Source organism: Anolis carolinensis, chromosome 3, assembly GCF_035594765.1.
Source record: "Anolis carolinensis isolate JA03-04 chromosome 3, rAnoCar3.1.pri, whole genome shotgun sequence".
Lineage (NCBI taxonomy): Eukaryota > Metazoa > Chordata > Lepidosauria > Squamata > Dactyloidae > Anolis > Anolis carolinensis.
Window position 1 is genome coordinate 261312808 of NC_085843.1, and position 27716 is coordinate 261340523.

Below are 27716 nucleotides of genomic sequence, written 5' to 3' on the forward strand. Positions count from 1 at the left end.
ATTTTTGTTTCCAGAATGTGTCTTCTATTGCTGTTCAGAAATAAGCCTCTGAAAAATCTGGCAAGGACGAGAAATCCATTACAACTTTAGATTGTGTCAAAAAGGTATTGTCAACATCTATAACAGAATTGGTCATGGTGACCTTTCTGTTATAACTCAGGCATTGCAGAGATAACAATTTTATACAATCACACCAAATGTTGAGATAACTTTTAATCTTTTGCATGAAAAAAAAATATTCTTAGGAAGCCATATTTACCAAGAGAACAAAATCAAATGTAACAAGTAGGAGAGCTGTTGTGCACAAAATACTTCCAAAACAATCTTTCGTACAATTATTTCAGCAAAACATAATAGATAATTAAGTTGGATTGAATCAATCTGTCAACATTAGTCAGCAATAGAAGACATATTCTAAAAACAAAAATATAAAGTAGACAAGGTATTTTGAATACAAATAACATTTTTAACAAGTATCTCAGGTGGTGTGATGTCTCATGGGCCATGTAGTCCTGTTCCTAGTATTATTGTGACAGATGAAGAGGAAAACTTGGATTTCCCACCGTTTCAGCCAGAATTGGAGCCCTTGCACCTGCAGGATATTTGCCCTCCAGAAGCCAGCCAAACAAGCCTTGAGCAGAAATCTCCCCCATTCTCTCGCCGGGATTATTATAATCAACAAAGAGGCGCTCGCGAGGCGACTCGCCGGAGCGCTAGGATAGCTGCCAGACAATTAGCTGATTAAGTCTGTTTCCCTTGGGAAACTTTAAGGAGTCAAACATCTGGACACAGAATGGCTTTCGTTTCTTGTTCCCCAGAGAAAGTGCTCTTTGGCGGGAAAACAAGATCCTATTTAGATGTTTGCTCTCGGAGGAAACCTTGCGGAGTCAATTCGTCAGCTCGAGGAGTGAGATCGTGTGTAGACTTCGTACTCCAGTTCCCAGCTCCCGAATCAAGTTCCCAGCCCTGCCTTGTTCCACGGATTTCTATGGACTCAGTTCTTGTTCCACGATTGCCTTGTTTCAAGTTGGACCTTGCCAAGTCTCAAGTTTTGCCTTGCCTTGCGTTTTAAACCACGGACCCTGCTTCTCGGATTCCAGCCTTGTTTCCCTTTGCTTCGGATTTACCTTAAGCCTCAAAGACTATGGACAGTTCCCCACACTATTGCTTGCCAAATAGTGTGTGTTTCGGTGAAGTGGATTATAACTTTGGACTTTAATATCATATATTGGACATTGTTTTTCTGGACTATATTTGACCTTTCCTGAAAGGTCTACTTCTGAACTATATTCCACACTTGTTTTTATTGACTTTATATATTTCTTTAATAAAGATATTAGATAGATTCTGGCCTCTGCGTATGGTTATTGGTGCTCTGCAGCCTGGGTCCTGACAGGTGGAGACTTTACTTAGGCGATCCCTCATTGCCTGAGTATCATGGCCTTCTAGGTGTAGTGTCTTGACAGCTGTGGAGTCCTATTCTTGACCTGCATGTTCTTCCACAGTGAGGACATTGGTTTCCTGGTGGAAGGCAGTCCCGGTTAGGGTTGGCTTGATGTGCCTTCGTCTTTGCACGTTTCTCTCTTTCACCCTCCATTCGTACCTCTTCAAATTCCACAAGACTGCTGGTTACAACTGACCTCCAGCTAGAGCACTCAAGGGCCAGGGCTTCAAGTTCTCAGGTGTTTCAGATAGAGAGCTTCTGAATCATAACATGTTTTTAGCTTCAAGCCCCAACCAACATGGTTAATAGTAAGGGGTAATGAGAACGTCAGTGCAAAATAACTGGAAGGAAAAGTAACTAAAGTAAGGGTCCTGAAAAAACTAAATTAAAGTTTCCAGTTATAGTAAAGTGTTGCTAATCCATGTGTTTCATGTAATTACAGAACTACTCAAATATGCATAGAGACCCAACACATTTTTAAAGAAAGAAGCAGCATTAGAAAGAGCAGAATTTATAGCATAGGAACTGTGGGATATAAAATGTCCTGTGGCCATAATTTGAGGATCAAATGTTTAAATTAGTTTGAGAAATCTATGAATTTGTTTAAGCAGATGCAAAAGTGAAGTGACAACTTGAGTAGGCTGTTGCGGTTGTTCTGCAACTCTCAACAAAAACTAAGTGTGGTTTAAACCATATAAGATTTTATAATCAGAAGAAGTCTACTTCTTGGGAGGAGAGCAATGGCCAAATCGTGATAAAATAGTGAAAAGCAGAGACATCACACCGGCAATGAAGGTCCGCATAGTTAAAGCAATGGTATTCCCCATAGTAACCCATGGATGCGAGAGCTGGACCATAAGGAAGGCTGAGTGAAGGAAGATAGATGTTTTTGAACTTTGGTGCTGGAGGAAAATCCTGAGAGTGCCTTGGACCGCAAGAAGATCCAACCAGTCCATCCTCCAGGAAATAATGCCCGACTGCTCACTGGAGGGAAGGATATTGGAGGCAAAGATGAAGTATTTTGGCCACATCATGAGAAGTCAGGAAAGCTTGGAAAAGATCATGATGCTGGGGAAAATGGAAGGAAAAGGGAAGAGAGGCCGACCAAGGGCAAGATGGATGGATGGTATCCTTGAAGTGACTGGCTTGACCTTGAAGGAGCTGGGGGCGGCGACTGCCGACGAAGCTCTGGCGTGGACTGGTCCATGAGGTCACGAAGAGTTGGAGACGACTCTGTGATTGAAGAAGAAGAAATAGAAGCAACAGCAGCAGCAGCTGCAGCAGCTTTTGGTGCTTGTATTTCAGCTATTCATTTGTTGTTAAAAATAACTTATGCCTATTTTCCACCCAGGAAGTAAGCATTTGGAGTTATACGCAGTAGCATACAATGTGGCTGCTTTTATTTATTTATTTATTTCCAACATTTGTATCCCGCCCTTCTCACCTGAAGGGACTCAGGGCAGCTTACAACAATGGTAACAATTCGATGCCCACACAAAAACAATATCAAACAATACATAAAATCAATTAAAACTATACAATATAAAACTACAATATATAAATTTAAAACATTTGATCAGATCTGTTCGTCCAGAAAACCTCGTGCTGTATCCATAGTCCCATCCACATCGTCTTTATCATTTATTCCTTGAAAGCCTGGGCACATAGCCATGTTTTTAGGGCTCTTCTGAAGACCAAAAGGCTTGGGACTTGTCGGATATCTTTGGGGAGGGTGTTCCACAGCCAGGGAGCCACCACCGAGAAGGCCCTGTCCCTTGTTCCCACCATCCGCACTTGCGAGGCAGGTGGGACCGAGAGCAGGGCCTCTCCAGATGATCTTGGGGATCTTTCTGGCTCATAGGAGGAGATACGTTCGGGCAAGTAGATTGGGCCAGAACTGTTTAGGGCTTTATAGGTCAAAACCAGCACTTTGAATTGGGCTCGGTAGCATATCGGCAGCAAGTGGAGCTGGCTTAGCAGGGGGGTAGTACGCTCCCTGTAAGCCGCCCCAGTTATTAATCTGGCTGCCGCCTGTTGTACTAATTGGAGCTTCCGGGCCGTCTTCAAAGGCAACCCCACATAGAGAGCATTACAATAGTCCAAACGGAATGTAACCAGAGCGTGGACCACCGTTAGACTTCCCAAGGTACGGGCGCAGCTGGCGCACAAGTCTTAGTTGAATGTCATGCTCCCAAGCATTTTTCCAAGAATTGTGGCCATTTTTTGTTACCATGTTTCATCATAATTGTTTTTTTTCTCTCTGCAACAGTTAGGTAGCTTAAATTGTGTCACTCAGGGAACAGCAGACCTTTGAGATGTACAATCTGAGGTGCCTCACTGTATCCACAGCAGGGAGCAAGGCCATTTGGCAGCCACTGTGTGCTAATCAAAGCTGACAGTCTATTTCCTCAGCGGAGTCTGTGCAACTTATTTTTTTCATCAGTTGAAGTGATCATTTGGTGACAAAAGCCCACCATACTTGTTAAAAGTAAATTCATATTTTTGGGAAACCATTTTTCATCTTTTACTATACATAAAATGACATATCATTTCCATATTCTTTCTCTAATGTTTCTTTGTTTAGATTATAAACTCCATCTATGTACTATCCCTAGTTCTGGTATTCATGAAATGTTAGATAAGGACAAAACCTTACAATTTGTCTATATTTAGGAATTATTTCAAATATCAGGAAAATAGCCTTGCTAAATTAATACAGTGGTTATGATCAAATGACATTTGTTAACAATCTGAACACAGGGATTGTAAAATTTTGTGGGGAACACTTAGTGACTATCTCATGTTACTTCTGCGTTCTCCTTTCACTGCATGCAGCTCATATATTAGTCACCATCATTTTTTAACTTTTCCGCAAGAGAAATCTCTGAAGTCTCATTTCATACATTGCATTAGTTTGATACAGATGAAGGATTTGCTAAAACCTTCCAGAATGCAAAATATAAATTGATGCCCACTAAACTTTTCCTTTGTCTAAGCTAGTTATCTTAATGTTTGTATACTCAGTTGATGAAATGTTTCAAAATATTCCTAGCACCAGCGAAGGTGTATTGCACTTTGTAATGCATTATGCATTTATCATTATGTAAAGCATTTGTACCCAATTCTGAAGCCAATAAAATCAAAAACAGTTTACATAACACTAAAACATCAGGCAGACATTGCCCTCAGGCTTACAATCTAAAAGACACTGCACAAAAGAAAACCAGGCCAGTAGGACTCGGGGTGGGGGGTGGGGAGTGTGGGAGAAACCCATCCACCCCCAATTCTGGTAGTGTAAAGGTCTTAGCATAAGTAGCTGAAATGAAAAATATGTCAAAGAGAGTGGGAGCCAGACATTGCTGGTCTCACTGAGCAGTTGATGGTGATTCTACCTTTCTCACATTGATGGTTGCTCCTATGGTTGGAGGGAGGAATTATGACTGCATATTAAGACTAGGACATCATAAGAAAAAAAAATCAAAATCAATTGCTAGTTTTGATTTATTTGAATATAATGTAAATCTGTAGCTTTTCTGCCTCAAAGGAATGTGAAAAATGTGTTTCAACATTATATGCAGGTTTAGCATCTGTTCATACCAGGCCAGAGGTTGAAATGTTCTTTTGAACAAGTAATTTGTGACTCATTACTTTTAAAAGGCAGCTTGATGATGTTGCTCAGTACTAAGGTGTGGCTTGCCGCATCACTCAACACTAAGAGGTTGCTTTTTAGTTTTTAATTAGAAATAAAAAGACTTAAACTACCAAAAGAACAACCCAGCTGTTAGTTGCAACTACAGCAAATTCATTTAATCAGTGGGGTTTATTATAAGTGCTGATTAACAAAATCCCATTCATCCAATATGTCAACTTTATTTGAAGCTAATAAATTAGCTCTTAAAATCAATTAAAGCTTTTAAATTACAAACACGTACATTTTAAATAATATAAAACTTTAGAATAAATGAAAATGATCAAAAATCCACTCCAAATGTTCTCTAAAAATCACTGTTTTTAGAATCATTAATAAATCTAATTTTTAATTTAAAGAACCACAGTACTGCCCATCGTTATATTGCTTTTGTAAAAGTAGTGGCATTGATAATATTGCTACTGAAATATCTATTCAGATAATGTTACTATTGAAGCACATTATTTCTAAACTGGAATCAGCCAAAGGGCCCATAAAGCTATAGGTAATCTAATTTAAAGCTAATCTAAATCTAATCTAATTCTAAATTCTAATTCTAATTCTAAATTCTAATTCTATTCTAAATCCATAATAAAAGTGAAAACCCGTATGTTTGTATGTGGCACAGGTGTCCGCTCACACAGACAGCCTCCAGCCTCCACAAACAGGCTATAGCTTCCACTCCTTTTCACTGACATTACGGTTACAGCGACTTCCATGAACATGCAGCCCAACCCCTGCCAATGTCTTTCCCAAACACTACAGCCCACCACCCAAGTAATGCTTTCATTTGGGGACCATTTCATCCTAGTTTTTGCTTTTTCTTCCACCACAGGCAGGCATTCCACGGTTCTCCATTGCTGTGAAATTTGCATGACTCCGCCTACTGCCCTTGCACCATAGGCAGGCATCCCAGGGTTCTCCATTGCTGCGGAATTTGCATGACCCAGCCTACTGCCCTTCCCTTTCAAATCTGTCTGCATAACAAACAGAGCAGAACTGAGCTGCAACTAAACTTACTACAGCAGTTTGGGGATTGACTACACAAGGTGGAAGTTGTACTTCACCCTGCATCAAGTCAGACCACTCCAACTCCTACTGGGGAATGTAGAGGACTTGTCCTAACTAAAAGACATAGTGAAGCAACAGATTTTCCTAAGTGTGACTCCCAAGTTCTCATTGATTTAGTAGGTCAGCATATATTGTGTCTTGCAGTTTTATTGAGAGTTGTGAAAAACAATTAAGACCAATACCCCCCAAGTATCATTGAGAGAACAATTCCCATTTCTTAGCTATCTCTTGTGAGAAGCGATTTTGTTGTTTGTGCCTTCTTCTTTTTAACAGCCATACAGGAAGTAGCTGATGTATTTGTGTTTTCATAGGGAAAGGCAATTGCTCTATATATCCATGTATTTAATCAAAAAAGGTTAGTTCAAAATCAGCCAAAAAAAACCTGGGTCAACTTATCGCTGGGTCAATATGAGCAACGTACCTTAACACTTATGAAAAAAGAAATCATAATCTTCTCTGAAAGTGGCAAAAAGCAAGAGCTTAGTCCATCCTGGGAAAACTTAAAAGAAGCACCAACTCACTCTATTCTGTCTGTTGCAGTGCCACCTCCGGCCTTTTTCAAAGTTTGGATGAAGAAATGGCTGTGGCCAGGCTGACTCATTGTGGTAGTATTGTGGCTTTTCCCTCTCCAAAGGATGGCCCTCAGTTTATTCATGGCTCATATCAAAATCCATAATTTTGGCTCAAAGCCTGTCCTTGTCTTATACATGACTCCATATGGTATTATGCTTTAAAGCAGAATTGCCACCACCAAGTGGTGCCATAGCTGATAGCAAGTTAGGCTGCAAAAATCATAGAATCATAGAGTTGGAAGAGACCCCACAGGCCATCCAGTTCAACCCCCTGCCAAGAAGCAGGAAGATCACATTCAAAGCATCCCTGACAAATGGCCATCCAGCCTCTGCTTAAAGGCCTCCAAAGAAGGAACCTCCACCACACTGCTGAACAGCTCTCACAGTGAGGAAGTTCTTCCTAATGTTCAGGTGGAATCTCCTTTCCTGTAGTTTGAAGCCATTGTTCCGTGTCCTAGTCTCCAGGGCAGCAGAAAACAAGCTTGCTCCCTCCTCCCTATGACTTCCCCTCACATATTTATATATGGCTCTCATCATGTCTCCTCTCAGCCTTCTCATCTGCAGGCTAAATACGCCCAGCTCTTTAAGCCACTCCTCACAGGGCTAGTTCTCCAGACCCTTGATCATTTTAGTCGCCCTCCTATGAGTCAATGAGGAGTGACTTAAAGGGCTGGGCATGTTTAGCCTGCAGAAGAGAAGGCTGAGAGGAGACTTGATAGCCATGTATAAATGTATGTGGGGAAGTCAATGGCAATTACGGTTTTTGCTTTTCTGCAGTCTCACCATTGGACCATACAGAAAATAAACATGTTTTTGCTAGCTTGTCACTGACCTGGACTTCCTATTAGGCCAGTGTAGTGATTCTCACCCACCACAATCAACAGCAATCCACAATAGTTGCAGATACAAACTGCTTCAGCACCAAGACTGTTTCCGTCTGAATCAAGCCAGACAGTTGGTCTGCTTTTCCTCCATTAAGTTTCCCCTTGCAATGAAATTGAAAGAGATTGGCTGCTGCATATGGTGTAAACTTGCTTCTTTTTATGTAACATCTAAGGGGGAGGGGGGCACATGGATTTTTGCTTTCTTATAAAAAATCCCAGCTCTTGAAATGCAACAGCCATACTTTAAAAAAAAAAAAGTAATGGTGAAAGGAGAATGCAACCCTTGATGAATTCCAAAGAAGCAGGGGAAGCCCTGACTCCAGACAGTCATCTAAGTTTAACGAGCTTCAGTGTTTACTAAAACAGCCAAGAGAGGCAATTATAACACCAAATGTAAATAACGTCTGTAAGTGTATCTGTTGTAGAGTTTGTGGGCTACCTTCTGGAAAAGAAAGCAAAATACAAACAGATGTTGAAATGTAGTTTTAAAATGAATTAATTATCATTTATAGTCCCATTTGCTGCAAGATGTTAGTTTCTTTTAAAAGTCATTCTTTCCCATTTCTCCAAAGTAAGTAAAACAAATACATTTTAATTACTTGAGAAATTTGAATTCAGCAGACTGCTTGCTTTGAGACAAATCACATTTTCCTCTCATTCACCTAAATATATACAACAGAGAAAGAGTCACAACATGAACCATGTGATAATCCTTTTTTCTCATTTAATAAGGACGAAACTATAACTGTAAAAGTAACTTTAAAATGTATACCATAATGGAGTGGAGTTACCCCTTTTTATAATTGAAATAAATACTCTATACCTCAAGTATTGTTGAAAGAATAATTCTCATTTCTTACCTATACCTCGTTAGAAGTGTTTATTGATTTTTGCACCTTCCTTTTTAAACAGTCATACAGGAACCACCTTATACATATATTTGTGTTTTCATATAGAAAGTCTGTTACCCTATATTACCCATGTATACATCTAGAAATGTTTGTAAAAAAAATCAACCCAGAAAGTGGGTTGATCTATCCATTGGTCAATGTGAATCCTGCACCTTCACTCTTATAAAAAAAAAGGAGCCATACCTTTCTTCTGAGTAGAGTGGTGAAAGGCAAGACCTTAATCTGTGCCGGAAAAACCTTAAAGAAGCAATAACCCCCTCTACTTTCTCCACTGTGATACCACGTCAGTTCTTTTTGAATGCCTGGTTGCAAAAATGGCAGCAGCAGCCAGAGATGGCTGTCCCACTGAATCTCCTCTGAGATCATTTCCTTGGAATGATTCTCGATTTATCCACTGGTCAGATTAAAATGAAGAATGTTGGCCTCAAAAACTGCCATCAGCTTATACTTGAGTATATACAGTAGTTATATCATATTCATTGAGGAAAGGATTGAATTACAAGTAGCTATCTGTAGCTAATTATCTCAGGCTGTGTAATTATTAATAATTATAAAGCTGAGAGTAATAATAATAATTTCTCATTTCAGATTTAACAAGCCAGATAAAGACAATTGAATCCCAGTTACAGAAATCAGCAGCTGAAGTGCACCATTATAAAGAACTATTCATGTAAGATGCTTCAATTTATTCACATCTTTCTGCCTGATTTCCTTGCAATTATGCTCTGAACATGTAGGATACAATGAACACTTTAGTAATATTGTTCGTCTATATAGAAGATTCAGAAAGGTGCATGCAACATTCTTATTTTAAAATCTGTAGAGCATAGGAAATACTTTATCACATTCGAGTGGTTCTTAATTGTGCTGTATCTAATGTAGGTTGCATTTCTGTTATGTAACATTTAAAATTATGTAAAAAATCTTTTTCAACAAACACAAATAGTACTACAGATACTCTTAAGAGCCCCACTGAATAAAATCAAAGGTCCACCTAGTCTAGCCAGAGCTTGAAAATAATTATCATTCATTCTATTTTTCAGTAATTAAAGAAATCACCTTGAACACATTAAACAATGTAGTCCTTCAAATCTAATGCTTAATTATTAATCCCAAATACAACAGACTGTTTTACAAAAACTTTATAAACCATAAAATTTGTAGGTTTCAAAAAAATTAAAATAAGTTTTTCTTGTTGCATAATATGGCCTGCCTTGGTATATCATTTTGATGTACTTAAACTTGTGTTGTATTTTATTTATCTACTACATTGGAATATTGTCTTTTTGACTGCAAATTTCCCAGCCAGTAGGTCCCAAAGGCTTCTAGTAAAGGAGAAAGGGAGAAAAGGAATCCTTCCCAGGGAGGGAATTCTACAGCCTTTTTCTTTAAGGAAGTATGTGGATAGGAAACTGTGTAGTCAGTGAAACCCAGAAATTCTGCATCTGCCATTAAGAGGGTATACCGTGGAGCAAAGGAAGCATCCAGGTGAGAATATTTGAATTTGCTTCTGCAACCTGCACTCCAAGTCATGTTCTAGAAGAGAAATTCTACAGGCTAAAAGCACCCATCAAGATGATCATCTCATGTTTCCTCACCAGATGTGCCTGTGAATATGCTGAAACTAAGAGAAAGTCCTCCTGTAAGGACTATAAACACAGGCAGGCTTATAGGAAGATACACATCTTTCTGATATTCTGAATCTCAGCTGTATCAAGCTTTTTAGCTGACAACCAGCACTTTGAACTGTGCCCAAAAACAAACTGGTAGTTGGTGAAGCCCTTGTAACAAGCAACATTGCAATATGTTCCCTTTAACCAGCCCTAGTAAGCGGTCTCACGTTGACCCATTTACAGTAATCCAAACAGGCATATGTGATCAAGACATTTGTGATCATGACCCAATATGACATCTCCAGGAGCTCAAGCATAGGCTATGTTTCTGTTACTTGATTTTATCTGATGAAGAACACATCTGTTTTGTTTGGTTTAAACTTCAGATTGTTCACTTGTTCACTTTCATTCAGTCTATTACAAACAACAGGCAGCAGTTTACAACATAACAGGGTTTGTGGAATTAGAAGCAAAGCAGAGATAAAAGATAGGTGTGAGATACATATTGATAACACCAAAGCTGCAAAAGCTTAGGAATCTCTTCCAGGCATTTCATGTATACATTAAGTGACATGATGGATTTAGCTAAGCCTTGAGGGACTACATATACCAATGGCCAAGATGGCAAATAGAAATCCCTCAGCACCTCTTCTAATTTCACTCATCCAAGAAGGATTAAAACTGCTGTAAAACAGTGTCCTCCAATCTCATTTCAGCAAGGCTGCCTAGAAGGATAATATAGTTATTGATATTGGAAGCACCTCAGAGGTCCAGAAAAAACAAGAACACACTTTTCTTGTCTGTCTCATGGAATAAATCATTCCATGAGCTTCCTGATGGTAGGCATTTGAAGCTGGATCTTTGTTGTAGCCTGGCACTCCAACTACTTCACCACACCATGTGTCATTGTGTGTCAACATAACATTCTCGAGATGGAGATGACCAAACTGATACAGAAGACCCCCTCAACATACTTAACACAAATGGAAAAAGTATCAGAAGAAATGTAGTGACTGCACAGTGCCATAGTGAGTTCCAGGACAATGACTCCATTGTGTTTTAGCTTTTGAATCGAAAGCTTCTGGCACTTAGTGAAAAGGAACAGCTGCACATAGTCCTTCCCTCCTCAAAAATGTGATATTCGGCAATGGAAAAAAAATCATCCAGTTGTTCAAAGTGAACATGAGAGTCACAACAAAAACAGGAAATCCTGCAAAAGCTGTAGTAGAACTGACAGAACGGCCATAGAGGTTCAAACGATGAGTGGAAAACACCTGCAGCTACCCTGAGAAGGAGAATCTTGGAATCTCCACAGTTTGAGAGTTACTCGGCATGAAAAATGTATGGTGTGTGTGTGTGTGTGTGTGTGTGTGTTTGCACACATGCATGCAGAAAACTACTTTCTTCTACAGTAAATAGTATATTCATAATTTAAAAAATCCTAAACTGCAAATAGTTTTTAAAAACTACACAGTTTTCAGTGATGACTGTGTCACAGTGAATGTATTTGTACTTGCCAAAGAATGGAATTTATTTATTTAGTCCACATGATGGGCAAATTACTAGTGTCAGAGATGGGCACTTCCCATCACCATAGGTTTCACAAACTTTCCACGTGGATACTGGTTTCAGCAGGCTGTTTGCCTGGTGCTGTAGATTATCACTGGTCTATTCAATTCTGCATAATTAATGCTTACTGTCTGGGCAAATACCAAGCAAATCTTTACTACTGAGTTATAGTTTTAGCTCTCAGTAGGCCATAGATAATATTTGAACATAAATAATATTTTGTGGGGCTTTGTAACAATTTCAATAGTGAGATTTTGCACACAAACTTTACCGCTTTTTTGTACAGTATTTGTGTTTTCTTTATGACATTTACATCATATTTCTGCAGCTACATTTTTAAATATCAGAACTATAAATACATGGTTGCTAAGCATTATAAATATTTTAATGGTAATATAAATGAATGCATGTACATGCATGTCTAGTAATGAGTTCCCAATGTGATTTCTAGATGTTAATTTAGTCTAGATCTAATTTAGCAAAATAACGTATGCTGTTTCAGTTTAAATATCAATATAAAATACAGCTAGAGATATTAATAGCGAAGTAATGTTATAAAAATGAGAATTTTCTCTGAGTTTCCAAGTCTAGCATCATTTTAATTGTTACACTGGTTATCTGTTTTCATTCTGGCCTTACTGAAAAAGCAGTGCTACCAATTCAATATTTTGTGATTGCTGCACTAAATTATTGCATGCTGGTTTTAAGTTAAGGTGAGGAAATAAATTGCCTAAGTTTAAAGTGTCAGGTACTTGCCAGGACCTGAAAATCTGAAATTAGTCTTCACAAAGTGAAGAAGAGGTTCTTCACTTTGAAATTCCTTTCTTCTCCATTATTTCATCTGTAAGATAAGAAAAATATATGTATATTTATATACTGTATTGCTAAATATGAGTTCAAGTTACAGACCTCTGCATTTTAAAATATTGCAACTGTAGAGAAGATTGAAATACTCTTTTGGCATGACTATAATCCTTTTACTTTATTTTCTGAAATTCGTCATCTACTAAAGCCTTTGATTTCCACCTGGAAGACAAAGTAATACAAACTTTTATGTGTGCTTACTACTACTACTAATAACAATAATAATAACAATAATATAATGATGATGATGATGATTTATTTGTAACCCGCTTCCGTCTCCCTGAGGGGACTTAGATCACATGGGGACCAAGTCCGAATGTGAGTCAGCAGTGACTGGTGGTGTAGTGTAGAATGTCTTACCAGCAGGTATTTTGTGGCTTTTCGTGGAAGTCTGGAAGTTTTTGTGAACATTGCCCAGTATATGCCCCCCAACATTATGGACTTCTAACTATATGTTACACCATTACTAGTAGCCATGTGTTCTCTATAGAGTTGACTTGGCTTTCCCATGCTTCCTTTGCCAATAGTTTCTAATTGGCTCTTGCTCACCAACAACATTTGCTTTCAAGTATAAAATTCTGCCCTAGCATTGGCCTTTATGTGTGCGTGCATGCATACATGTATAATTACATTATAAACAGCTAGCAAAAATACCAAGCTCTGCACAGTTTGGAATATCACTTCAGTTGATACACAAAAGACTTCAAGTAAAGACTCCCACAGCTGTCTTTTTTAACACATTTGTCTTGTATGACATAACTTCTGAGCCTGTTGAACCAGCTCCATAGTTGAGAATCTGAGAGTACAATGTCTTCAAGGAATTTCTGGATCACATGATAATCAGTTAATCCCCCAGATAATTGCAACTTATTGAGACATTAAAAGGGTAACAGGCATCTTGAATGGTTAACCTTCCTTCTGAGTGGAACATAATAGCATATACAGGGAAAGCCATAAAATGATCGCTGTACAGTAGCCATGTCAGTCTGGTAAGGAACAGCAGGACGTTGGACTATAAAAGCAAGACAATTTAAGTGTCATGAAAGGCATAAATGTGCCAACTTTATGAATGTATGTATGTGTTTAATGCTCTTTCAAACTATCTGCTGTCCAAAGTTCTCTGGACAGTGTCCAATCTGTTAAAAAAACCCCTATAAAATACTTAAAAATAACAGCAATATAGCAGGGGAATACTTGAGAAGCAGAATATATAACCAAGGTAAAATCAGGAGTATCTTCAACGAGCCTAAATATAACAACATGATAAAATCTAACTTTATAAAGACATTATACAATATTTGGGAGAATAATGTATGTATGAAGCAAGCCTCCCAGGGGAAAGCATTCTATAGATCCACTGCTATCATCTCTCTCTTATATCACCCTCCTTGAGATCACCAAGAGAGCCTTGAGTGATGGCCTTAGGCACCAGGTAGTTAAGTACGAGATGCATTCTGCTTAGCCCTGTGTCATCTTAATTGAAACACAACAAATATTTTCAGATGAATTTCAGTTGAAAACTTACATTAATTAGAAAGAGATGTGTTGCAAATCTTTCATTGGTCCTCCCATCAATGACAATATGGGGGAAATGTGACAAGCCTAAACTGAGCAAAGGCACTTTGAGTCTGATGAGGCCAGTGCCTCCAGCACTACTGTTGAATCTAAGTAAAGCCCTCAACTATAAATCAATCACTATCAATTAATACTGTAAGTCAATCACTACAAATTAACTCATTCCAGAGAAAGATGAACATGACTTGACAAGACAAATGGATCTCTCTTTCTCTCATACACACACACACACACACACCCTTGCAGCTGTGTCTGCTTTATCTAAATGGAGTCTAAATGTATTGGCACTCATCCAGTCCATTGCCCTGTCTAAGCACTGGCTCAATCGTCAAGTGTCTTAAGATAAAAGGAAAGGATTGAGTTGAGCTTCATCCACATACCAGTGACACTTCAACCCATATACCCAGATAACTTCGCTCAGTGATTTTTGTAAATGTACTTTGAACAGCTGTGAGGAATCAAATAGATCCCCTAAGAACTGTGGTGTGGTGGTGGTTTTTGTGTGCCTTCAGAGGCGGTTCTACCACCAGGCAAACTAGGCATTTGCCTGTGGCGCCATGTTGTTGGGGGCACCATCGAGGCAACTCCTGTTTCCTGCGGCAGGAAGGAGCCGAGGTTGCCGCTTTAGGGAGCAGAGACGCTCCCCAAAGAAAGATGGTGCCGGCGGTGGGGCGGTGCCTGGGCTTGAAAACATGGCGAAAAATCAAACGCCGCATTCCTGGGCGCGGCCACTAGGGGAGATCTTGCCAGAAGCATGAGCTTGCTTTTCCGGGCCGGTAATTGGCAGCTCCCAGAACAAATCAGAGCCCTGCCAAGGAGAGGCCCAGCCAAGGAGTCCTGCCTCCTCGGGGCTTCAGCAGTCTGGCTGGTTTGGGGCAAAGTTTCCCGGGAAAAAACGAGGCCGGAGAGTTATGGGGGCGAAGAGGCTTTGCAAGGCCTTCCTGGAGGCCTCACCAGGAAGGCATTCAGCAGTTTGGGGAGCGAGAACGAAGGCGTTTGGGGCTTTGCGGAACACTTTAATTTTTTAGTGACTGGTTTTTTTGGGGGGGGGGCGCCAAAATTTCTGTTCGCCCACACTTGAAAGTTACCTTGGACCGGCTCTGTGTGCCTTCAAGTCATTTCCAACTCATGGGAACCCGAAGGTGAATTTATCATGGATTTCTCTTGGCAAGGTTTGTTAAAATATGGTAAATAAATAAAAAAAATTGTCTTTGACTTCCTTTGAAGCTGAGAGAATGTGAATTGCCCAAGGCCACCCAGTTGGGCTTCCATGGCTGAGCAGGAATTCAAACCTGGTCTCCAAAATCATCGTCAAATACTCACAGAGGTTGGCATTCTGTGAGCCAGCTTGTTGCTGCAAGCTTCAAATACAGAGAAATAAATAATAATAATAATAATAAAAAATATTGTTAAGACAAGAGATAAAACACAATTAAAAGACAGCAAGATATACAGAGCTAAAATACAAGTTAAAATCCACTGAGGAAATGCAGATTAAAACTCACAACTTAAAATTGACTGGGTAAACATATTTTAAAGACCAAAAAACCATTTAAAAGTTGTGTTTATTTATTTTATTTATTTACAACATTTATACCCCCCCTTTCTCACCCGAGTGGACTCAGGGCGGCTTACAAAAATTGGCAAAATTTAATGCCCAAAATGCAGTCATAAAAACAAAATAATATAAACAGATCCATGAATAACATTCTTAAAACACATTATAAAAACCTTAAAAACGTATATATAATTAATTCCATTCATCCGAGATCCTCATGCTTCATCCTTAAATCAGGCCATGTCAACTTTGTCATTTACTCATCAAAAGCTTGGGCACATAACCATGTTTTCACGGCCCTTCTGAATCCCAGCAGGGTAGGATATCTCCAGGGAGGGCGTTTCACAGCCGGGGAGCCACCACCAAGAAGGCCCTGTCCCTCGTTCCCACCAGCCGCGCCTGTGAGGCAGGTGGGATCAAGAGCAGGGCCTCTCCAGATGATCTTAGTGATCTTACTGCTTCGTAGGAGGAGATATGTTCGGACAAGTAGATTGGGCCAGAACCGTTTAGGGCTTTATAGGTCAAAGACAGCACTTTGAATTGGGTTCGGTAGCATATCGGCAGCCAGTGGAGCTGGCTTAGCAGGGGGGTGGTGCGCTCCCTGTTTATATTTATGTTAAGGACCTTTCCCAGTATTCCACTGAAATTCAATGGTTAATTTGTATCAACATTCAATGGTGAAGTAGTCAGTGTGGTCCACATGATTCTTTCCCATTACTCATTGTAGATAACACAGCCGCCGCCACCTCACCCCCCAAATCTTGATTTTTACACCTGTTCCTGGGGTTATTTAGGATGCCGATTCAGAAAATTGCATTGGATAGACCACATCATCTCTAGTTTCTTAGACATGCTTGTCAGTTTTTCTATGGGCGAGCAGGTGGAGACTGATAGACGGCACATGTTCTGCATCTAAAAAACTAGAACTGGTAGGGGAAAACTGGTGCCTTTTTTGAAATCAGCTGGTAGAATATACCCAGAAACAGGTCTAACATTTGAGGCACCAAAATGTGTGTTGGCCAATGCGATCATACCATTCTCATTGAGATATTAGAAGTCACATAACTTTGTTTACCTCTGGATCTAAGCAAAATCAGCCAACCTAGAAATAAACCCAGGAAGCAAAGAAATAATATAATGCTGGCAGTGGGTTTCCAAGATAGACACAGGTCCCTTCAGACCTTTATATTATCTCTAGTAGTTTCATGCACAAACATGGCTTTCAATGCAGTTTCACAGAAAGCTGTACAGTTCCATTATAGAAATATATCATTCCATGTAGAAAAATTAGTTGAATGTAAATTCCTGCTATTCACATGCTTTATATGCCTCGGCACTCACATGTATCTATGTGACAAATCACAGTTTCAGTTCTATATGGAATAAGCTGATTACTAAGAAGAATAGTTGTTTGCTTAGTGAAAAAAACAGGTTACTGAAATATTTCTTCTAAAAACACCTCATAGAAATATATTGACAAAAGCTATGAGTCTACATGTGTTATTTCTGATTTGAGCAACCCCTTCAGCATCTATTACACTTTTTGGTATCAGTTCTGACACTCAGAATAGGATGCTTTGTGTCTTTGGTTAGTGATATTGTTGTATCATTTTTCACTTCTGGCAGCCCTAAGGCAAACCTATCACAGACCTTTCTTGGTGAGGTTTGTTCAATGGGATCTGTGCCATTGCCATCCTCTGGGGCTGAGAGAATGTGACTTTTTCAAGCTCACTCAGTGTGTTTCTATGGCCAATTGGAGATTTGAAATTTGCTCTCCAGTATTATGGTCCAACACTCAAACCACTATACCACTGTCTTTCTCATGTTTAGTAATATTCAAACTTTATTAACATCTGAAATGTCCCTGTATGCTATATTTTATGACTTTAGTATTATAATATTTGCATCATGTTACCAAAAAATATCTATACATTTAAAAGGAATGCCTAGCAGGTAATAAGGCACCATTTTTATATGCCATCTCTAAAGGTTATAGAACATTCTTTTGAACTAAATATTGGAATTCAGCAATTATATAAAACACCGTGACAGTCGGTTCTGGAAACCCTTGACTTGACAAATTTCAAAAGAAATTGTTTAATCTTTAAAGGCCTCCTAGCAATGTTTACTTTCATGCAAAAGTCAATTGACAATAATTAGGCGGATAAATAACTAGAGATGGCTAATTATTTTTGACTTGTACAATTCAAAGAAATGGAAAAACTGGGAAATGTTTTGGAACTCCTTTTATAAACTTACACATGTGCACTACACACACGCACACACACACACACACACACACACACAAAATGTGCTACATGTCTTACTCCAAAGCATGCCACTTAAGCACCATGGTGATTAATTTGGCCACCATAGGTCAAATGAAATCAAATGATGCATCATATGCAGTCATGTGTAACTTTCCCCCAGTGTTTGGCCAGGCTCCATTGTATATCTTTGCTCGATTCCTCTGTTTCTGCCAGGATCAGTGATATCCATTACTTCCTGTAGTTTCTTATGCACCCTAAAACCTGCTCCAGAGGGTCACAAAACCCAGTGAAGCAGTATTTTAGCATCACATTCAGGGCTGTGGAATGGGAAGGGGTCAGAGCTTTACCAATTTTGGATACAGAAGTTTACAACTGAATGCCTTTTGTCCTGCATGTTTAAGCCAAAAAGCAAACAGGACAGGCCAACTTCTATTCTGAAGATCAGCAAGGGAGAGGGGCCCTTGAAGCCTTTCATCTTGGACTCTTTCATATCCAAAATTGTTCTCCTTGGATATTTTTTCCATGCGGGAGAAAATGTAAGGGGCGCACAGATAACCTATTGGTGGTGCTGCTTGCATCAAATCAACAAATATCAAGTGACACCGAGAGCTGTAGTCTTCAAAGGAGTTAACTATTTTTTCTGAGTTGTTCTCAGTTCTCTAATTGAAGATATTTTGCTTCCTGGTTGAATTAGAGTGGCATTACTCAGCCTGCTGCAGGGATCAAAAAGTTGAAAAGTCTTGCCGCACCACTCAGATGTAAATTCCTGCCTTCATTGGTTCCCACCTCATGCTGTTTACCACTTTACCTTTCTGACATCTCTGCTTGTTTCCTTGCTTGAGTGCCTTCCCGCCTGCCAGACCATGAGCTCTCACTGTACCTTAGAAAAAGAAAAGAAAAAATAGTAGGCTGTGAAGGTTTAAAAATACAGCAGAGTTTTTAGGGGTGGGATGGGGGTGAGAATCAACTTACAAATTTGTTGTTCTGGTACTACCACTTTTTGTTAACTTCAGCAGGCAACAATAACTATTTACCTCTTTGAAGGTCTGTGTGTCCCACTTCCCCCATGCTTGTATTGATTTGAAAATTACATTAATTACATGAGCTGTAATTTTAAAGGGTCTGATAATACAATTTAGTTATATCCTCATCAGCTAACAAAAGCTGGCTTCTACCAGCCAGCCATGTATTCTTCCAAGAAACTGTAGGATGTTTGTCGCTACAACATGTTACATTTTCAACAGATAACAACATTCCATGTCTTCTGGTGTCATGATCTAGTCTTCTTTTGGGGAGTGGGGTGTTTACTTTTTAAAATGTGTGTCATATACACACAAAATTCAGGATTCCCCAAACATGGTAAGACTGTGTTGTCCAAGGCTTTCATGGCTGGAATCATAGGGATCACCCCATGATAAGACTTATTGTGATGACTTATGGGCCATGTAGTCCCGTTCCTAGTACTGTTGTGGCAGATGAAGAGGAAAACTTGGGTTTCCCACCGTTTCTGCCAGATTTGGAGCCCTTGCAGCTGCAGGATGTTTGTCCACAAGAAGTCAGACAAATAAGCCTTGAGGAGAAATCTCCCACATTTTCGCGCCGCCTTTATTATAATCAAGATAGACACGCGCGGGAGGCGACTCGCCGAAGCGCCCGGATAGCTGCCAGACAATTAGAAGATTAAGTCTACTTCCCTTGGGAAAGTTTAAGGAGTCCTGCATCTGGACAGTTTAGGTTTCGATTCTTGTTCCCCAGAGAAAGTCTGCTTGGGCGGGAAAACAAGATCCTATATAGATGCTTGACACAAAGGATTCCTTGCGGAGTCAATTCGTCAGCTTCGGGAGTAGATTGTGTGTGGACTACGCTACTCCAGTTTCCAGGACCTTGTTCTCGTTCCAGCCCTGCCTTGTTCCCTGGACCTTGCCACGGAATTCCCACAGACCCAGTTCTTGCTCCTCGCTTCTTGTTGCCTTGAATCAAGCCTTGTCTGCCAAGAATCTAGTTTGCTTCCTAGCCTTGCATTACGCTTCATGGACTAAAGGACCTTGTCATTTCCCCTCACTTTGCTTGGCAAAGTGAGTGTTTCGGTTATTGGATTACAACTTTGGACCTTAATATTTCATATTGGACATTGTTTTCTTGGACTAATTTTGACCTTTCCTGAAAGGTCTACTTCTGAACTATTTTCTATACTTGCTTTTATTAACTTTATATATTTCCTCAATAAAGATATTAGATAGATTCTGGCCTCTGTGTATGGTTATTGGTGCTCTGCAGCCTGGGTCCTGACACTTATTGCTTTTAAGTGCTTTATCTGTATTTCATGCTTTATCTCTATTTCTATAGACAAATGGGACTGCTTTTAAAGATTGACACACTAATAGTAGTTTAGTTACATTTAAACCCCATGTTTTCTCCATTGAGCTCAAAACAACCTACTTCGCATTCTCGTTTTGTGCTTGATCATTCCGAGAGCTCTTTGGTGTAGACCAGAGTGAGAGAGAACAATTGACCTGAAATCATCCAGTGGTGGCACAGTGGGTTGAAACCCTTGTGCTGGCAGGACTGATGACTTGAAGGTTGCTGGGTTGCTGACCTGAAGGTTGCTGGTTCAAATCCAACCTGGGGAGAGCACAGATGAGCTCCCTCTATCAGTTCCAGCTCCATGCGGGGACATGAGAGAAGTCTCCCACAAGGATTATAAAAACAACAAAACATCCGGTCATTCCCTGGGCAATGTCCTTGCAAACAGCTAATTCTCTCACACCAGAAGTGACTTGCAGTTTTTCAAGTCGCTCCTGACATGGAAAAAAAATCCAGTCAGTTTCATCAATTAGAACCTGGATTTCTCAAATCCTAGTCCAACATTAACCCCATCACATTGACTTTAATGTGATGAATGACAGAGACTAACTTCTTATATTCCTCATTGGGTTGACTTGGAAGAGATATTTTCCTTATTTTGCAGCTTTTAAAAATAATTTTATTTTATATATGCAAAATTGAGGGCTCCCAAAATAAACGATAATTCCTCGTGTTCCAAAGCAACCCAGCTTTGGATCAATTTCTTTTGATGTCTCTTTCAGAAATAATAATATGTGCTCACTTGTTTGTCGATTGTGTTTCCCCCCCAGAATTTGCTTTAAAAATGAAAACTGAACTTCTTTCTGTTCTATAGGTTTCTTACTTATACTCAGCCTGTTTCTAAGCCTTTTGCTTGACAGATCTGTGTAGTTCAATTTTCAAAATTCCAATATTAAATGTTCCATGGTTTTGCTTGCAAGTATACACATTTCTGCAATAAACCAGAACATTTTGCAAACTAGAATTTTGTCTCAATAGTTACAAAATTTAAACCAGTGCAAGGGTAAACTCCACACATTTATATAAATGCTGATTTCTTCTCCTTCCATGCACTGATGTAGTATCTTTCTCTTTCTGCATGAGAGGAGTAATCATTTAGCCCTCATTCTGCCTCACCTGTCAGAAATGATATGGGCTCTGGGTAAGGTTTTTGCAGTATTGAGTCAAATGATTAGTTGTTCTGAGCCATCCTGATTTAAATCAATCCAGACAAAGAGATATGTAGAAATTCTTCACCCATTTCCCCAACCTATTCATTTATGTTCAGGAAAGATAAAACTTGTCAGGAAAAATACCCAGGAGGCGCATATCTTGAGGAAAAAAAGAGAAGTAGGAAAATGGTAGAATTCTACTGGAATTTAAGAGCTTTGATACTATGTCCATGGACAGCTATAGGATAAAATCTCTTACCCTCTTTCTACCTATTATTCATTTCTGATTCTCATTTTTGCTTATTTGGATATATGCTGTCTTGTCTTTCTGATATAGTTCAAGCAGCGTATAACCATTACAATATCTTGATAAAACAGCAGTGCAAACAATATAAAACAGAGACAGATTCAGCATATAGAAATAGAAATCTGTTCCCTACAGCATTTTCCTAGGGAGGCGAAAGCTTTCCAGATTTAAACATTTAGGAATGGCACAAATCTGCATGAGACAGCCAGAGAGGAAGAGGGCTAACCATACTTTGCGGGATATGGTGTTCTCTAGTTAACTGAAAGTGAAAATACCTTTTCTCTTGTGCCTACTAAACAGTCCCTCATACTGTTGGGGGGCCGGACGATGATGAAATACTCCAAAATGAGGATTGTTGTTGTTGTGTGCCTTCAAGTCATTTCAGACTTAGGTCAACCCTAAGTCTAAAGTTTAGGACAGAGGCCAGGTCAATGACCTTGGAGGGCCGCATCTGGCCCATGGGCCTTAGTTTGGGGACCCTTGATCTAGATTATCTCATAAGATCATAGGTAAGCAAAGAGACCTCCAAAGACCATCTAGATGGTCTCATAAGACCATAGATAAGGAAAGGGACCCTCAAAGGCCATCTAGACAATCTCATAAAACCATATGTAAGGAAATGGACCCTCAAAGGCCATCTAGACGGTCTCATAGGACCATAGGTAAGGAAAGTGACCTCAAAAAGCCATCTAGATGGTCTCATAAGGCCTTAGCTAAGCAAAGAGACCTTCAAAGACCATATAGAGGATCTCATAAGACCATAGGTAAGCAAAGAGGCCTCCAAAGACCAGGTAGACTTAGGTCAACCTTAAGTCTAAAGTTTAGGACAGGGGCCAGGTCAATGACCTTGGAGGGCCACATCCGGCCCCCGGGCCTTAGTTTGGGGACCCCTGCCTTAAAGGTGTCAGGACCCAGGCTGCAGAGCACCAATAACCTTACACAGAGGCCAGAATCTATCTAATATCTTTATTAAAGAAATATATAAAATCAATAAAAACAAGTGAAGAATATAGTTCAGAAGCAGACCTTTCAGATAAGGTCAAATATAGTCCAGAAATGTATTGTCCAATATAAGATATTAGAGTTCAAAGTTTAAATCCACTTGACCGAAACACACACTTTGCCAAGCAATAGTGTGGGAAAATAACAGAGTCTTTAAAGTCCAATGAAGCTTGACAACAGGGCTGGAATAAACTTGATTCTCGACTAGATCCTTGACTGGAGGCAAGATGAACATGAAGCATGAAACATAGTCCGTGGTAAAAACGTGAGACAAGGCAAGGCTTGAAACTTGATCCGGGAAGCAAGGAACTGGGATTACGAAGTCCACACACGATCTCTCTCCTCAAGCTGATCAAATGACTCCGCAAAGAATCCCTCGAGCTAAGCACCTATATTGGGTCTCGTTTTCCCGCCAACAGAACTCTTTCCCTAGAGAACGAGAAGCGAAACCCAACTCTGTCCAGATGCATGACTCCTTAGAATTTCCCAAGGGAAGCAGACCTAATCAGCCATTTGTTTGGCAGCGATTCTGAGGCTTCTGCGATTAGCCTCCCTGGCTCCCCTATCTTTAGAATAATTTTCCCTCCTGGAAAACGGGGGGGAGTTCTGCCCAAGGCCTGTTTGGCTGAATTCTTGTGGACAAACATCAACATCCTGCAGGTGAAGAGGCTCCGGCTCTTGCTGAACCGGCGAAAATCCCATGTTTTCCTCTTCGTCTGCCACAATAGTACTAGGAACAGGACTACAAGGCCCATGAGTCATCACAAAAGGATAGAGAACAAGAGAACATTTAAGCCTTGAGGTTGTCCATGAATAGTTAGCACCCAGAGATGAGACAAAGCAGATACACAAGTCATGTAATCAGCCTTTGCCCCAAGGTAAATTATGGTAACTATTTCTAAATTTGCATTTACACTTATAAATTAACATATGTAAATAATATCCATATTTATACCATCTCGTGTCCTCTTTTTGGTAGAAAGGGAGGCAACCAGCAAAACACAGCCCCATTGTGTGTTGTGTATTACATAAAATGATCAGGGGAGGTCCTCAACTGCAGAACAGACGGATGATAACGTGTATGTTACAGCAGCTGTGAAGGCAGATGAAGGGTGCAGCAAATAAGATGCCACCAGTCATCATAGTATCTGTGCTTTTATTAAACACCTTTAAACATGGTTCTTTCAGCGTGCTTTCGATTAAACAAGACACTACAGACTCCTTGACAATCATGCTGCTATTATGCACTTTATCTCTTGTCCCACCCCATCGTCACCTTAGGAAACCTTGGGGACACTCGGCCAGGCACTTTATCGAATAATCTATTACGCACTTTGCTTTAACCCCCCCCCCCTTTTGTTCCTTTGGTGGTGAAACTGATATTGTTTTATAACTTTTTATCTTATTTTATGTATTTGTAAAACCGTGCTTGAATTTGTTTTTGATTTTATACTTCTTTATTATTTTATCATTTTGTTTTATATTTTAACTTGTTTACACTTTGTCTTTTCTGGGCTTGGCCCCATGTTAGCCTCCCCGAGTCCCTTTGGGGAGATGGTGGCTGGATACAAAAATAAAGTTTTTTTATTATTATTATTATTATTATTATTATTATTATTATTATTATTATTATGATTACCTGTGCCGTTGGATTGGAACCTCTTTCTGTGAAGACTGTGCATTGGTCACCATGCACCAATTCCCACACATAAAACAGATTCGTGCACAGGCGACTTCTAAGCAAACAAAAACTAACAAAAGTCCCATGGGCATGACTGTGAAATCTAGACCCCTAGCTATGGACTGGCCCATGGGATGTGGATATGGATTCTAACCCACCGCCAAGATTCTACCTTTGAAAGACAATCATACTTGGCCACAAGTGTTCACCTATAATATGATTATTTCTATTTTTGCTTTAAAATAATTCAAAACAGCCTGGCACATAAACAAAGCCTATACCTATGTATTTCATTTGTTTTCTGTCCTCTGTATATTTGGAAAAGAAGTAGGTGGTGGCAGTGACAGTAGATATGGTCTGTTTTGTCCATCTTCGACTACAGTACTAATAAAATAGAATACTAGCTCAAAAAAGAGCCAGTGTGGTATAGTGGTTTGAGTGCTGGACTAGAAGACTGGGAGACTAGGGCTTGAATGTCTGATTGCCCAAGGTCACCTACTGGGTGACCTTTGGCAAGTCACACTTTCTCAACTGTAGGAAAAAGCAAGGGCAACCCTGTCTGAATAGAATCTGCCAAGGAAACCTGGGATATGCTTGATTTTTGGTCTCCATAACTCAGAAATGACTTGAACGTACACAAAAATATTAGCTAGGCCCTTTCTTAGTATACTCTCAGGTAAGTGTGCTTAGGACACAGTTTTTCATAATCTTCTATCAGCTAAATGGTGGACCCAACTATGCACTAATTATTTTAGATCTGTTTTGTTTTCCTTTTGATTAAAAAGAAACTGTTCTCAAGAAAATTAGTTGTTAACAAAGGTAGACACCCCCCCCCCTCCAGTGATCAGGCTTCTATTGGTTTGTATAGGGAGGTAGATTTATAATCCGCAATTTTGTGTTCTAGAAAGAAGTCAAAAGAAGTTGAATACCATCAAAGCGAACTCCAGAAAATGGCATATGAGGTTGGAATGTCTGAATCTAGGTATGAATCACAATTGATTAGGAGAATTTGATCTTTTTGTTTAGACCAGCAGTCCAAAACATAGGTTTCTGGATGCTTTTCGACTACTATTCACAGAATCTCTGACTGTTGGCCATGATAGGTCTTGATCTAGGCACACAAAATTGAAAATACATTTGTTTCCACTTTTTAGGTTTTTTTCCTTCTTGTGTCTATTATTTTTCTTCATTCATATCTTGCATTTATGACCTGTCTTTTTATTTTAAAAAGTTTATGATTTTTCCATTTAAAAACCCACTTCATTTCTTCCTCTATTTTTCTGTTTTACATTTCTTTCCCCTAATTTCAGTCTCTATTAACATTTTAAGCCTGTTAACAATCAGGTCTGGGGTCTTTTCTTCAGTTTTTAACCTGTGATATTTTTAAAAGTATTATTACCAATGATCATGTTGTTTCCAAGTTACATTCATGTCGCCTTTCATATATTTCACAGCTCACCGGTTTCACTTAGATAAATTCTTTGCATAATGATTACATTTACAGTAAAGTGTGTGTAAAGATAAGTGCTTATAGATGCTTGCTGAACGTTAGGAAATGTGGTCATTTTTTGCTTTTAGGTTTAATCATGCCCTGACAGAACGAGAACAATCTTTGCTTGGCTGCCAACAAGCGTGCTGCCGTTTACAGGAAGAAATGATTGAGAAAGAGAGGAAAGAAGAAGACCTTAAGAAACTAACCAAGCATTTGGAGAGTGAACTGGAAGCAATTAAGAACCTCCTCAAGCAGCGAGAAGAAGAAGTGGTAACGCTTAAGCAAGAAAGGTAATCAGAAATGACTTGTCATGCATGGCATTACAGGACAGGATGTTCTGCCTAGATTTTCTTTTTTGAGAATGTCATTGAACTACAAGTCCCCCTAACAACTTGACTCTTTTCAGTTCTCCACACCCAAAACAAACCTTTAAAGAACACAGTGTTTTCTGGTACAGAGGTGGAGAGGGGAAAGACATTTTAAAGAAGAAACACAGTATTTTTCGTGCAGACCTAAGCATTTTTACTTATAAGGAGTCATGCAGAACTGAGCAAAGCTTATTCCTTAGTATATTGATAAGTGCATTCTGATTACAACAGAAATCATGTCCCCCATCCAGGGAAAATTACCTATAGACTCATGTATTAGTCTAGAAATTTTAGTCAAAAAGTCAACGCCAAAACCTAGGTTGATTTATTCATGGGTCAATGCAAGTATTGCATCTTAACATTTTAAAAAAGAAACCATCCTCTTTTCTGAGTAGAGTTGTAAAAGGCAAGAGGCCACCATGAGAGAACCTATAAGAAATGCTGACCCTCTAAACTGTCTCTGCTGTGATGCCACTTCTGGACTTTTTGAATGGTGGTGGCTGTCAGGAACAGTTGGTCCCTGAGTTGGCTTTGTGTTTTCCCCTTTCAGAATGATCCTCAACTTATCCACAGGCCATAGCAAAATCCATAATTTTGAGTCCAAAACGTACCCTCGACTTATACATGAGGTCAGCCCCTACATGAGTACATACCAGGCATGAGCAAACTTTTGCCCTCCAGGTGTTTGGGACTTCAACTTCCACAATTCCTAACAGCCGGAAAACTGGCTGGGATTTCTGGACGTTGATGTGCAAAACACCCAGAGGGCCGATATTTGCCCATGCCTGGAATACATAGTAATTTTATTCACTGCATTAAAATCAGTGGTGGAAGATAGTTACAAGTAACATGTTGATTTATGGGGAAATCTAATCATGATCAACTTTCTCTGGACTGGGACATTTACTGAAGCCTTAATATAGCATGTAAAATGTTCAAAGTGATTCACATCCATCATGGTAGCCTTTGCAATAGCTCATTGCAGTGAGTGAAGCCAGCACGTGATACTGCCATGACTTAAAACACATGAATGTCATCTTAGTTGCTTCTCAGGAGCAATGTCATTTACTGCCTGCTATGTTGTCTCCCTGAGCAGAGTTGGTACCTTAGAAAGAAATTTCAGCTGAGTTCAGGGCTCCCATAATATTTCTGTTTAAGTTCCAAGAATTGGGTATCTGCCACAGCCAGCTTCGCCTTTTGTTATTGAGAAAATATTGCAGCTTGTAACATTGTATCCTGCATATTTTTTCTAAACATGCTGCCTTGTGAGAGAAATTTGCTGGCAGTTTGTGGTAAGTGGCGTTTTCAAATTGTTTGTGTTGTTGAGTGTCT

General features: G+C 39.5%; 1 protein-coding gene across 6 annotated transcripts in view; it reads left to right on the forward strand.

Annotated features, from left to right (window-relative positions):
- lekr1 (leucine, glutamate and lysine rich 1) overlaps window positions 1–27716 on the forward strand; it is a 100749-nt gene that overhangs the window by 48690 nt on the left and 24343 nt on the right. For 5 of the 6 annotated variants that reach the window (XM_016992031.2, XM_003218174.4, XM_008106122.3 and 2 more), the window contains 3 exons: window positions 9159–9240; window positions 25429–25506; window positions 26103–26306. In XM_016992031.2, the coding sequence (XP_016847520.1) occupies window positions 9159–9240; window positions 25429–25506; window positions 26103–26306 (364 nt within the window). The remainder of the gene's footprint in view (window positions 1–9158; window positions 9241–25428; window positions 25507–26102; window positions 26307–27716) is intronic. The other variant, XM_016992030.2, reaches the window with a different exon arrangement.